Source organism: Carcharhinus amblyrhynchos, chromosome 4 (genome assembly GCF_965287045.1).
Source record: "Carcharhinus amblyrhynchos chromosome 4, sCarAmb.v2.hapA, whole genome shotgun sequence".
Classification (NCBI taxonomy): Eukaryota; Metazoa; Chordata; class Chondrichthyes; order Carcharhiniformes; family Carcharhinidae; genus Carcharhinus; species Carcharhinus amblyrhynchos.
The window spans coordinates 80,983,615-80,998,128 of NC_137327.1; the positions used below are offsets into that span (position 1 = coordinate 80,983,615).

Genomic DNA, 14,514 nt, shown 5'->3' on the forward strand with positions numbered 1-14,514 from the left:
TCCTGTTTATAAATGGGACTGCCTGATGTCACTGAGTGTAGTTCAATCAATAAGTCTTCTGCACCTGTGGCACACCAGCCATGATGCCAAATCCCATAGCCCTTGTCCTAGTCTAGGTCGAAATTAATGAAGTCCGATGCCCCACATAGAATGCATTTGTGACCTCAAGGATACATTCATGGGTAGATGACTGCGAAATGCCATGTACGTCACTCATTGAACCCTGGAACAACCCGGTGGCATTCAGGGCTGCCACGACCTTCACAGCCACATGGAGCAGGTACCCTCTTAATACACGTGGCACCAAGTCAGCAGGAACGTTGCACAGGGAACAAGTATCTCCCTGCTGAAGCAGAGTCTATTGTGGCACATCTTGACTGACAGCTTCATAAAGGATACCTGGATCTTGTAAACCTTTATAACCTCTGGTCCTGGAAGCAGGTAGTCCTACACCTTATCCGCTAGCTACCACTCACCCACATAGCTGGTGCCCTTCCAAACTTCATCATTTGACTGCCCCCGGTAAATACCACCCTCTCCTTCAGAATTACCTCTGGCCTCCAGTCTGGTTGGTCCCTCCCCTAATCTCTACATCACTGGGGGTTCAGGTAGATGATCAGCCATGAACTAATTGGCTGACAGAATGGGCTGAATAGTCTACTCTCCCTTTGTTCCCAAAATTATCAGGGTATCTGGAACTTTTTGAGGTTTGAACAATAATTAACAACTTTGGAGAATTACCAAACTGGGGTCAAATCTCTGTTCATTCTTCTCTCAGGGATCAAAATTCAGAGTTGAAATCAACCAGTGTACGATCTGGATATCTACCCGAGATGACAGAACCTCCAGGACCAGCAAAACAATTAGTCACAAAACGAGTTCAAGTACAAAAACTATTAAATAATCAGTAAAAAGCTCAGAAGTGGAAACGTGTATTCTTTGTCCACTGTAGCATTAAGCAAAACAGCAAGTAAAATCAATTTAAAATAGGAAAAAATTTTTTAAAAGGCAAACTACAGATTCTGATGGGCCTGGTCTAGGATGGATCTAACAGATTCTCATCATTCAAATTTTTTCCATATTTCAATAATATAAATTGTGTATTTTGCAGTGAAAATTGACAGGATTTCAGGCACAATTGAATTAAGGGAACACATGTGATATTGAACAAAGTTCAGAATTGCCCAAAATGCATCAATATTTTGGTGATTTTACCTTCCTTATTTTCAGCTTTCAGTACCTACGCTGCATTGTCTCTGCCAATAGAACTAGCCCATTATGAAACAACCCAACTGTTGTTTGCAATACATCGAAGTGCTGAATTTTCTTGGGCTGAGGCTCTAAGTTTTGTTTTCAGGAACTCCATATAACATGGGCCCCTGTCCAGATTGGCAGTTACACAAGCACAAATATCATCACACTGCAAAAGGAATAAATGAATAAGAAAACGTCTCCACCTGAGCCCCATTCTTCTGAAGCTATTAAATAGCTCAAGCATTACTTTAGAAACCAAACTGATTTATAGAGAGTTAGATTAAAGACATTTTAAACATGGTTCAGAAAGTTTAAGTTTGCACTTCCATCAATTTATTGGCTAGCCAATGTTTGAAGTCCCATTTTATGCGACCTGTACTGCTGATAGATTGGTCTTCTTAAAGAAATATATAAAATAAGGGAAAAAATATCACCAGCATAGTAACCTTTCACATCAACTGGAAAGTAGCTGCCAAAGACTGCACTGAACTTACCGAAATGTGGTGTGCATACATAGGACGAGATAAGAAAAATGCAGCATCATGAGGTGTGTGAAACTGATTACAAAGAACATCAATCGAAGGCACTCGTTTGATATAGTCTTCTGTACTTAGGTTTGAAGCTAAAAATCCTCCAAATTGCACCAGGGTATCATGGCACTACGAAAGCAAGTAGGATATATTTAGTATATAAATTGGATTTATAAGCATTTTGTACATTATTTCATAAATCTGAGTGGACTAAGAGAATGTTTGAAAGTGTAGACAATATTAATTTGACAGTGTTGCACCTGTGCTTGTGCAACTAGGTTTAAGTTGTAAAACAAACTATTCAAACCGAAAAGGAAGAAATGAAAAAAAATCTACAGATTAATATTAGAGCACAGCATGCTTTACTTTTCTTCAAGGTCATGGCAAAAGTAATCTCAAAGTAATGGAGATGAAGTTTTAATGCACCTCCTTCTCTTGTCCATACAGGCAGTACAGATTTGGAAGATGCTACAAAATAAGTCTTGACGAGTTACTGCAGTGCATTCTCTTAACAGTACACAAGGTAACCAGGACATGCTGTTGGTGGAGGGGATTAACATTTAAGCTACTAGACAGTGTGTTCACCAATCAGATAATTCATCCAGAAAATACACAGTATCTGTCAATGTGAACTAACAAACTTGATAAGTAGAATTCTTGAAATAACCGTCAAGCAATTTTATAATCCCACTACCCACAAAAATTACTAAACGATCATTAAACAAATTCCTTGTATATATGCAACATTTACCTGATCGTACAATTTTCCAACTAATTTGAGGTGCTTCTCACCTCCCTCCTGGAAAATTACACCATTTCTCTGCTGAGCCATCAGGAGACAAAGTGGAAGTGCCAGATCATGGTCCAGCAGTGCATCTTTTAGCCGCTGAGATGACTTCTTTGTGTTCCTAATCTGTCCAAAGTAGCCACCCTTAAAACAGAATCAAAAACATTTTACCATAATGAGCAAGTTTTTCACCAATGAAGAGCTTTACACCTTTTAATGTTACAGAAGAGATCTCAACAAAATTATATCCTGTAGTTTAATAGCTAATCTCAGCATTGGCATCCAATAACAAAACAGAATATAAGGCCATAAGAGGAATGCACATCATAAACTATTTCCTCTTCTCTGTCCAATCCAAAATAATAATTGAAATTTACCATGATGATAAAAGTTATGGTTTTCACATAGTACAAATTGGAAAAGTGACACGTACCAAATATTTTTGGACCAACTTGATAACCTACTACAGAACACAAGTTAATTCTATTAAGGAAACAATCATAAAAAATGAAGATATTTCCTCTTGCTACTACTGCTTAAGCCAATCAAGAATGCAACTTAAATTGGCAAATGTTACAACCCACCCAACGTTAAGACAATTTTGCAACCTGATTAGACCTGAGAGAAAAAGGTGCTTTGTGAAATTCCAAGCACCTATGTTTCAGAAATGCCAAGTTCATGATTCCCATTTATTTCAAAGCAGAGACCAGCAGACTGGAATCCACACATCTAAATGGATTTTATTTTCTATAACCCAAGTTACAGCAGATTTTTAAAGCAAATTTGCCAATGTTTGGTCAGTTGCCCTCCATAACCTTTTACAAATGTCATAGCATGCAAAAATGTATTGCCTCAGCTTTTAACTGTTCTCCACCAGTCATGGCTTCCAATTGCTCTGTTGTCATTTCCTCTGTAATTTCAATACCAGCCATCTTCTGCACCACTTCTTTTAGGATCAGCAAATCAAAGCTGCATTGAACAATTAAACAATAAGTTGAACGGAAAATCACATTGACCGCAAGGATGACAAAAAGTTTTTTGCTGCCCACAGACCACTAAAACTGAAGACAGGATATTTACTGCATAAATTAACTTGAACTCCAAAATTGTTTGCTCCTTACATTCTAGTAATTGATTCAGAAAAGGTTAAAATTACTAAGATTTAGACACGATTGTGGAGGCAAAAACCGTGCCTTAATCTCCTAATCTCAAATTTGTCTCCATGTGGGTATGCCCCCTTCCCGCAAAAGGATCATTAAAAAGTCTCACAATACCAGGTTAAAGTCCAACAGGTTTATTCAGAATCACGAGTTTTCAGAGCGCTGCTGCTTCATCAGGTGAGTCTGAGGAGCATCATAAGCAGCGCTCTGAAAGCTCGTAATTCCAAATAAACTGTTGGACTTCAACCTAGGGTTGTGAGACTTCTAATTATGCCCACCACAGTCCAAAGTTGGCATCTCCACATCAAAAACAAACAGGAGTGATGCAACCATACACATACAAGGCAACTGGTAAACTGTAGGTCAGTGCTTCGAAGAGGTGCAAAATAAAGGTTTCTGCTGAAATTAGTATTTGACAAAAAAAGTAGCAACTAAAGTTAACAAGATTTATTTCATTAATTATACAAGTTACAGCTATTATTTTAATCAAGGTTAAAACTTGCAGAAACCAGATTACAGAGTACACAGTTTGTGGATGTTGGTTTGCTCAGAAATCATACTTGTCGAATGATACCCAAACTTCAAGTTATAACCCTAACATTTCCTGGGCATACAATAACCGTACCTTTTCCCAGCTTTCAGTTGGTTTGCCACATACTGCAGAAGACCGGTAAGTTCTATGGGATATTTTCTGAAAATTGCACCACAAAAACTTGCCAGGCCTGTTCATAGAAATAAATAATTGTTTTCTTCATACCACTACAAAATTCAAAGCAATCTTAGTATGATAATAGTGAAATATTTCTTTAAATAAATAAACTTCCAATGAATCTTGGAAGTTTGAATGAAAAATATGCTGGAAATATAACCATGTGAACTTAAAAAAAAAACCATCTTAAATAGAATTTATGCTCGAAGGTAGGGGCTTTATCCAGCATGGTAACACAATAGTCAGTACTGCTGTTTCACAGCGCCAGAGACCTGGGTTCAATTCCCGGCTTGGGTCGCTGTCTGAGTGAAGTTTGCACGTTCTCCCTGTGTCTGTGTAGGTTTCCTCCCACATTCTGAAAAACATGCTGGTCAGGTGCATTGAGCCAAACAGACGCCATTCTGTGGCAATTAGGGAAATTTCACAGCAACTTCATTGCAATGTTAATGTTAGCCTTACTTGAGACAAACTCTAAACTTTCTTTTCAAGACAACAGTCCTGTATTTCTAATAATTTTTATAATCTCTCAACTTTGCTGAATTCTAGACAAATATATTATTAAAATGAAAAGGTAAATCATTAAAGTTACTGCAAAATAGCAAAACTGAATAAAAATTCCACTGACTCTGCAACCAGGTTGAAATGGTGGTGTCATCATGTTTCATCCTCTCCTTTTCGGGATTAGCCAGAGCTTCAATGATGCAATCTTTTCAGAAGTTAAAGGAAAACTATCAACTTGAAATGAAGCAATGACTGATTGCTCCTGACAAAAACACATTGGGCAACTGCACGCAATATTGAACTCTCTCAAAGCTATTTCTCAGCTTTAAACTCAGAAAGCTAGCATTTTACTTTCGATTTTAACATATGACAGAAAAACATTTTTTGGTCTTATTTTGTTTATATTTTTCCACTAAGTATAGTAATTTTAAACAAGTTTTAATTAAAAATGCAAAACAGAAAACTGGTTGAATTTCCAATACAAATATAAGAATTAGTTTCTATTTTAACGCAATAACACAAAGTGAAAAAAAATTAAAAGCTGTGGAGATTCTCAATCTTTAGTTTTGGAAAGCGATAATGGGTCATCAAAACAGTATTTCAATTTTTCAGCCCAACATGCCACCAAAGTTAATCGAAGGACAGTTGTGCACTTTTATAATTTTTGTCTCTACATGCCTGCTGGGTCTATTATTTATTGTGTCAGTGTCAAAGAGGGAGTTCTTAAAAAATTACTGCCTAAGTGTTCAAAATTCTACCTTTTCAATTGGTGAATATTATCCAACCACATTACATAAATTTTTCTCAGCAGTTACATTCCATCACTGCACCTCATCAATGCCACTAAATAGCCCTAAAATACTTTCATTAACTTAAAAAAAGTCCAATTGATCTGAACCTAAACACAATGGGGTCAGGGAGATAGAGTGTGTTTCAGTTACTTCACACCACTGAAACTCAGAATATCTTGGGTTCTGTATCTTCTCTGTATTTGGAAAAAGGCATTTGCCCGTGGTTCAGCTAAGGGATAGTAAAAATTTTTGCAAGGTGATTTGCGAAGCTGAAGCATTTCCAGATCAACTCTTGGCTCGTGTTGAAATCTCACTCCCCCTCTGTTTGCTATTGAAGCACCTTATGGTGCACAGCAATGACTCCTGCAATTGACATCATCAGCACAACCAAGAAAGAACATCATTTCTTTCAGCATGGCAAGTTGTGCCAAAAACACCTGCCTCAATCTTCTTCCGAACATTGCTTCTGTTTCAAAGGAAGTTTAAATAGCATCAGATAAGGGTGATATTTTGCCCTTTAGACACGTCATACCAAGACATTTTTTTAAAAGATGCTCACAAAAACTTTTGTTCATAGGCATGCTTGATTACCACATCTTAAGAGCACAGCCTGAAACAATTAATCATCCAATACTGAATGCATTTTAAATATAAACAGCCCTATTAAGATTGACGAACATAAGCAGTGCTTTTCAGTTACCAGGGAAAATTCAAATGCAAAATAATTTCTGATTAGCTCTTAATTACTATGTATTATTTTTGACTAATAAATGAATCCAGTGTATGGGACATCATGACATACCTAATGATGTTAAATTAATATAACTAAACAACTTCTTTAAAGGATACAAGCTAAGACATCATAGTTCAAGGAAGTGAGGTATTTCAAAGAATCCACAACAGGAGTAATTAGGTTGTCATATTTCTGAATCTGTGATAAAATCTGAAAAATGAACACGTGTAAAAGAGACACACTCAATATGGTGACTGGAATAAGAATGACTGACCATTATAAGAGAACCTATTACACTGCAAACTGGTTACTGTTTAGTTTTTTCATTACATACCACAACATAAGAAAGAGTCATCGTTGAATCATTGGATATTTGTCTTATATTAAAAAAAATGCATTAAAACTAATTTTACATGCAAGTATAGTAAAAGGCAACAAATTAAATTACAGATGTGGAAGTAGGTAATCGACTGTTGAACTGTGTTGAACATAAAGAAAGAGTTACCCTTCCATTTATATTGTGCCTTTCACATTCTCAAACCCTAAAGTACCTCTCACACAAATGCCATTTGCAACGTAATGCAGACAAAGGCAGCAGCTAAATAGCACACAGGAAATCACTGAGATAATCAGCAAGTATTCTGCCCCATTAAATTATCTGAATACATGGCTCAAACCTCGAGACTGGGTTTGAACCCATGACTTCTGACTGAAAGATAAGCATGCTATCCCTATGCCATGGCAAATATCTTTAAGCAAATTAAATATACATGACCTGTATATTTAAACTCTGCTCATTTAATTAATTTCTGGCAGATATTGGAACTGAAATTGAAGATGGAAGGAATGAAGAAATAATTTTCAGCTTTTTGACTGTCATTCTTTAAGTTAAGCTTATACAATAAAAATACAGCAATCTGGTAATGAGTTGAAAGCACAATCACCATTTCATTGTATTAAACAATGTAGTGCATTTACCAGCTTTTTTTTTAAAATCTTGCCCTTTTCAAAATTGAATTCCAAAATATTTGCAATTATCAGTGGCCTTTGTGCTCAACACAGTGTAACACCATGCTGTGATGGACAAGTCAAATCTGTGACAGCAATGAACTCTTAGTTCAGACAGATGTGAAGTGAAGAATTTTACATAATGCTGGAAACATTAGGAATTGGATTGAGTCTCAGCAAACCAGATGCTTATAGCTAGCAGTGAGGGGGATTGTTTCATCTCTTAGATATGGCCAACATTCAAATCCAGATTCTAGAATAATAAGTTATCTCATTTAAAGTACACGTAGATCGCCCAAAATAAACCATTATATTTTCATCTGGATCATATAATTTTCACTTGTACATAAGTGATGGCAAAAGAATGCGTACATAATCAAACAAAATTGTTGGATTGCTGTGACTCAGCTTTCCAATTTGTCTTCCAGAAGGCTTTACATTTTCCTTAGTCAATCGCCTGGAAAAGAGAACAACAGAAAATGAAAACATGGTTTTCGTATTATTTTTACATTTGAAGTTTGAAAGTGCATCAATAAATTGTAAACGTATTAAAAGTCAGAATTAAACAACATTTTCATTAAAACTTCCACATCATGGAGACGGTGATTTGCAGGACTGACTAGAAGCTTAATAAAAAGGAGAAAGAGAAAGCTCATTAAGAAAGCATATTTCTTTGTTTGGTAGTTGATGGGAAATCAATCAACCCTAACATGCAACCATTACAAAGTGGTTTACACCATAACTACAAAATTCAATTAAATGTAGAAACCATCAACAGTGAATATAACTATATCATCCTAATTTCCTTCAATGTGCATGGAAAACATTTCAGGGTGTTTCACACTACCATTAAAATGTGCACAACGTTCCCCAAAAAATGCTTAATTTCTGACACTGGGCAGGACCTAATGGTCTTTTTCTATTCCTATAAATTCCCACATTATCAAATTTGCTAAATCAAAAGCATCTTGAACAAAAACAAATTTGACCAACACCATAGGTAAAAGGACATGTCCATATGATCCAAAAATCAGAGTATTACTCTTTCACTGATTCAATACATTCAGCCAACAAAAAGGACCAATGGATACCAGAGACACTGAGCCCGATTTTACCATCATATTGCACCCATTTTTAGGCACAAAAACTTGGTAAAGAGGCATGAGGCGACTAGTGCATCCGTGGCTACCTCTGTGCCGGTTCCCCATCTACCAAGGCCCAAAAATGGCCATGAACGGGACCACGCCCAAAACAGGGACAATGGCCATTTAAATGCATTTACATGCATTTAAGTTGACTGACTAGGTTGCACGCCCAACTTTACTGGCACTTCCCCATTTACCACTGCGTTCACCCATCCGGAATCAGCGCGAAACAAACATGCTCCATACAAGTCCGTTCCGGGCATTCCATCAGTGAGGGTTAATGAGGAGGTAACAGACTTGCGTCCAATGGCTCCCTCTTCTCGAAATCAATGGGGGACGTCCGCTGCCTCTCTGTTTGAGATCAGTGGGGGAGAGGGGGTCCGCTGCCACTCTGCCTGCAATCAGTGGTGGGTGAAAGGGGATCTGCTGCCACTCTACAGGTGTCAGTGAGGGTGGAAGGGGGTCTGTTGCCACTCTGCCTTGATCAGTATGGGGAGGGGGCTCCGCTGCCACTCTGCCTGTGATCAGTAAGGGGAAGGGGGTCCACTGCCACTCTGCCTGAGATCAGCTGGGGTGAGGATCAATCTGCCTGTGATCAGTGGAGCAAGGGGAGGTATGTCTGTGGAGGCCAGAGGGTTGTGGCATATGGCAGGGGAGCAGCATTCTATCTTTTTTTTTCCTGTGCATGCGCAGTTGGAAGTGCCAATCGGAGTTACAGAGTTTTGGGTATGTTAAGCCACACCCACAAGTGCGTGCAGCACGATTTGGACTCGCCGAAATTTTTGTGAGCAGAATGCATATGGGGGCGCCCAGAACAGGTCTAAAAGTCAGATCTGAAATACTCCTGGTACTTATAATCAAAATGGTGAAATTAGACCCATTGACTTACTTTTCCAGCACAAGCAGAATACGGCACAACTGTTGCTAACCTTGTTCAGATCTGTGGAGTGGAATTTTACCATCCAGCCCATCACAGGAATCGTAGACAGGACCATGCAAAGCTCTGTTGACCTCAGGCAGGATTTTCAGGCTGGAAAATCCCACCCGTGGAAAACATTCACAATTTTGTAGATGGGTTCATTTACATGCCCAGGACAGGCCAGCTGCAAAAGCGCTTCATAATCAGCACCGTCTCTCATCATGATTTACCCCTACAAGTGTCCTATTACCACTCAAACTAAGGTCTCCTGAGGCCCAAGATGTTTAGCTCTAATTGCAGAAAGGTATAACCACCACCAAAAAGATAATCAAACTTTTTCAGAATCAAAAGGCTGAAAAGGGTTCCGCCAATGCCTTATTCTGATGCAACTGATAAAAGTGCAACCAATTCAATATTGCCCTGGTAAATTACGAGATCTAATCTAATAATGTAAAAATGGCAGTCTCAAAATCTCAAACCAGGTTCTGTTTCAAAAATCCCACTGACCCCATCAATGCATCCTACATTCCAGGTAAGAACTTCGATCCCATTGCTATCTGAAAATTATTTCATACGTATATTATTCATTGAATAATATTGCAAAAGTTCACTTAAAATATGAAGTCAAATGGCAGAAAATAGTGCTGTTCTGAATTGCAGGGCAGTCAGGGTCTGGAAACCGCAACCTGAATTATAAGACATCAGCTATTTGCAGAAAATTCACGTGTACAATATCGCAATAAATAGATTTTACCACAATCAGAATAATATAGTTAAACAATATTTTTAATTTCCTATGCAGCAAGAAAATGCCTTTACTGTTACCAGTGCACAATTCATAACTCTCATGGGCATGGGGCTTCATTTCTACTTCAGTAAACACATTATAAGATTACGGCAATAGTTCACGACTGCCATTTTTCATTTCCTTTGCTTAAAACTGTTTAATTGATACTAGTAAGAAGTCTCACAACACCAGGTTAAAGTCCAACAGGTTTATTTGGGAGCAAAAGCCACGAGCTTCTGGAGCGCTGCTCCTTCGTCAGGTAAGTGGGAGTTCTGTTCACAAACAGGGCATATAAAGACACAAACTCAATTTACAAAATCATGGTTGGAGTACGGGTCTTTACAGATAGTCAAGTTTTAAAGGTACAGACAACGTGAGTGGAGAGAGGGTTAAGCACAGGTTAAAGAGATGTCTATTGTCTTCAGCCAGGACAGTTAGTGAGATTTTGCAAACCCAGGCAAATCATGGGGGTTACAGATAGTGTGACATGAACCCAAGATCCCAGTTGAGGCTGTCCTCATGTATGCAGAACTTGGCTATCACTCCCTGCTCAGCAACTCTGCATTGTCGTGTGTCACGAAGGCCACCTTAGAGAATGCTCACCCTAAGATCAGATGCTGAATGCCCGTGACGGCTGAAGTGTTCACCAATAGAAAGAGAACATTCTTGCCTGGTGATTGTCGAGCAGTGTTCATTCATCCATTGTCGTAGCATCTGCATGGTCTCCCCAGCGTATTATGCCTTGGAACATCCTTTCCTGCAGTGTATCAGGTAGACAATGTTGGCCGAGTTGCAAGAGAATGTAGCATGTACACCTGATAAATGGTGTTCTCACGTGAGATGATGGCATCCATGTCGATGATCCGGCACATATTGCAGAGGTTGCTGGGGCAGGGTTGTGTGGTGTCGTGGTCACTGTTCTCCTGAAGGCTGGATAGTTTGCGGTGGACAATGATCTGTTTGAGGTTGTGCGATTGTTTGAAGGCAAGAGGTGGGGTTGTGGGGATGGCCTTGGCGAGATTGTCTCCAAGTTGAAGCTCCAGAGATGTCGTAGTTTCTCCGCTCAGGGGAGGTACTGTACGACGAAGGGTACTCTGTCCGCCATGTCCCATGTTTGTCTTCTGAGGAGGTCAGTGCGGTTTTTCACTGTGGCGCATCGGAACTGTTGATCAATGAGTCGAGTGCCATATCCTGTTACGAGGGCATCTTTCAGCGTCTGGAGGTGTCTGTTGCGATCCTCCTCATCTGAGCAGATCCTGTGTATATGGAGGGCTTGTCCACAGGGGATGGCTTCTTCAACGTGTTTAGGGTGGAAGCTGGAGAAGTGGAGTATAGTGAGGTTATCCGTGGGCTTGCGGTACAGTCAAGTGCTGAGGTGACTATCCTTGATGGAGATGTGTGTAGCCAAGAATGTAACTGATTCCAAGTCTGATGGTGGGATGGAACTTGTTGATGTCATCATATAGTTGTTTCACCGATTGTTCAAAGGAAAAAAATATCGATGTATCTAGTTTATAGCATCGGTTGAAGGTCCTGTGTGGTGAAGGGGTCTTGTTCGAACCAGTGCATGAAGATGTTGGCATATTGAGGTGCGAATTTGGTCTCCATGGCTGTTCCAGGTGTCTGGATGAAGAACTGGTTGTTGAAGGTGACATTGTGGTCCAGGATGAAGTGGATGACTTGTAAAATCACATGTGGGAATTGGCAGTTGTCGGCGTTGTGTACTGAGGCAGTTGCAGCAATGCCATCGTCACTGGGGATGCTGGTGTACAGTGCCAAGACATCCACTGTGACAAGGAGTGCCCCTGGTTCAAGTGCTCTACGTGTGCTGAGTTTCTGCAAGAAGTCCGTAGTGTTGCGACAAAAGCTGGGGGTTCTTTGTACAATGGGTTTCAGGATGCCCTTGACGTACCCAGAGAGGTTCTCGCACAGGGTCCCGTTGCTCGATACCATGGGACAGCTGGATATGTTTGCCTTATGTATCTTCAGGAGGCAGTAAAAATCTCCAACACAGGAAGTGTGTGGGGTGAGAGCACGGAAGTGTGCTCCAAAGGTCCGGATCAAAAGTCTTGATCAGCCTATTGAGTTACGGGTGTGTTCTTTGGTCGGATCTGCGGCTAACTATCTGACAGTAGCATTCCTCATTGTTTAGCTGTCAGTACACTTCTTTGCAGTAATCCGTTCTGTCCAGTATGACGATGGCCCCTCCTTTGTCTGCTGGTTAGATGTCAATGTTATGGTTGGTGTTCAGAGCGCAGATGGCATTGCATTGTGCTTGGGTGATGTTCAGGGATGTCTGGTGAGTATGGCTGATGAATCTGGTGTTGTCACACCTCCTAACGGCTTGGGCATACATGTCAAGTCAAGGGCAGCAGCCTTGCGGAGGAGTCCAATTCGATTGCTGCACTGCGGATCCCTCTGTCGGCTGTTCCGGTTCATTGACTGTCTCATTGTGTTCACTGTTGGCCTCTTGGGGTTTGTGGAAGAATTCCCGCAGCTTTATACATCTCCACATACTTGCTATTACACAGAATAGTTGAAACAAATTCAGTTTAAAGATTACATTTTCTCAACACATTTTGAAAGCCTTGTTTTAGTTTTAGCACTGTACTAAATTGTAATAAAACCTGAACTATAATTAGTATTGCTACTCTAACGATCTGCTACTAACCATGATAAATCAAGCAAAAATAATTAAATACATTAAATCAGAGGTGGAAGAGAGAGAAGAATTTGTACATACAATCTTGCACATTCACAACATCACAAAGACAACTGTTCACTTATAAATTGTTGGCATTATTATGTAAGCTTACGGAGACAAATTTTCATGGAGCATTGCCCCACATGCAGCAATTAGATAACTATTTAAGATAACCATTTAATCTGTTTTGACATGTTGGGTGCAAGAGAATGGGATCCCAGAAGAATTCCACCAACTTTAATCAATTAGTCCTTTGGGATTTTTATGCTCACTTCCACAAAATGAGGCCTCGTATACGCTACTGCCACATCGATCATAAAACTCTTCAACCAAGACACCACTCAAACAGAACAGCATTGGTATTTGAAATCAAAAAGAAATTTCAAGTTTTAAGAAAAGAATGCTTGCAACTCTCCAAAAACGTGGAGGGGGAAATACAAGTATTTTAATCATCATTTAATAATCTTACCACAAAAAAATGAAGTAGTGTGGCTTAAGCAACATTGATTTTTTATTTCCGACATGCGAGTTACCAGACAATCATCTGTTCCCATAAAGCAGTTAGCAATAAACTATGAATTTAAAAATGGCATGTTTTCCAAGGGGGAAAAAAAGCATTAACTTTTCTCATCACTATATCATGAAAGTAATAGGACATTCTGTAATGATCTTTGTTCCAGCGGATTTATTTGAATATAAGTTATAAAAACTTACTTCATAATATATTTGGCCCTGTCAATTGTCTGAGCTTTGACTTTAACCAGAAGAGGGTGACTGCTATAGGTGTCATTTTTCCACTGTCCATACAAACGATACCTTAAAACAATATATTTGAAGATTAATCCACAATGCAACTACACAATAATAAATCAATATTTTTGAATGTTCCTCTATGATAATCACCTATACTGGTACGGGAACGTTTTCAACATTCCCCAAAGCTCTTCGGACATGCACGCATTGGAGTCCATTAAAGTAAGGGAAGGCAGCAATACCTGATCTGCAATACTGAGAAAACAACTCACGAGTGACTCCTGTAGAATTAAATCATCACACAATTAGTGCTCAAGAATAGTTTAAGCTCAAGTTCATGCTTCTTCACTTTAATATACAACACAGTCAACATTCATTTTGCTGATCAACATCAAATGGCATTTTCAACAATGATCAGAAAAACTGAACATGTCAGCAATGTTGAAACCCTCATAATGACGTAAGGTACCTCACTAAATTAAAGTAGAGATCTAAGTCGCCAGCATCAGAAAAATTTAAACAAGTTGTCAAATCTTGAAAGTTGAGATATTTCACAATGCTCTTTAACAATTGTCTGAGTACCTCTGAATATTTGCGAGAAATACTTTATTCTTCCAATGTAAGTGATGTCCAGTCCAAAGATGTGCGGGTTAGGTTGATTGGCCATGCTAAAAAATTGCCCCTTAGTGTCCGGGGATGCGTAGGCGAGTGGGATTAATGGGTAAAATATGTA

General features: G+C 39.2%; 1 protein-coding gene across 3 annotated transcripts in view; it reads right to left on the reverse strand.

The window, feature by feature from the left end:
- The window catches only part of thoc2 (THO complex 2), a 133,255-nt gene that overhangs the window by 53,721 nt on the left and 65,020 nt on the right, over window positions 1-14,514 (reverse strand). For all 3 annotated transcript variants that reach the window (XR_013886515.1, XR_013886516.1, XM_080187410.1), the window contains exons 14-22: window positions 13,932-14,062; window positions 13,743-13,844; window positions 7,846-7,930; window positions 6,582-6,675; window positions 5,066-5,146; window positions 4,357-4,453; window positions 3,423-3,540; window positions 2,536-2,715; window positions 1,749-1,913 (exon numbers count right to left, since the gene is read on the reverse strand). Coding sequence is in view for 1 of the 3 variants with exons in the window: in XM_080187410.1 (XP_080043536.1) it covers window positions 1,749-1,913; window positions 2,536-2,715; window positions 3,423-3,540; window positions 4,357-4,453; window positions 5,066-5,146; window positions 6,582-6,675; window positions 7,846-7,930; window positions 13,743-13,844; window positions 13,932-14,062 (1,053 nt within the window). In the remaining 2 variants the exon portion in view is untranslated. The remainder of the gene's footprint in view (window positions 1-1,748; window positions 1,914-2,535; window positions 2,716-3,422; window positions 3,541-4,356; window positions 4,454-5,065; window positions 5,147-6,581; window positions 6,676-7,845; window positions 7,931-13,742; window positions 13,845-13,931; window positions 14,063-14,514) is intronic.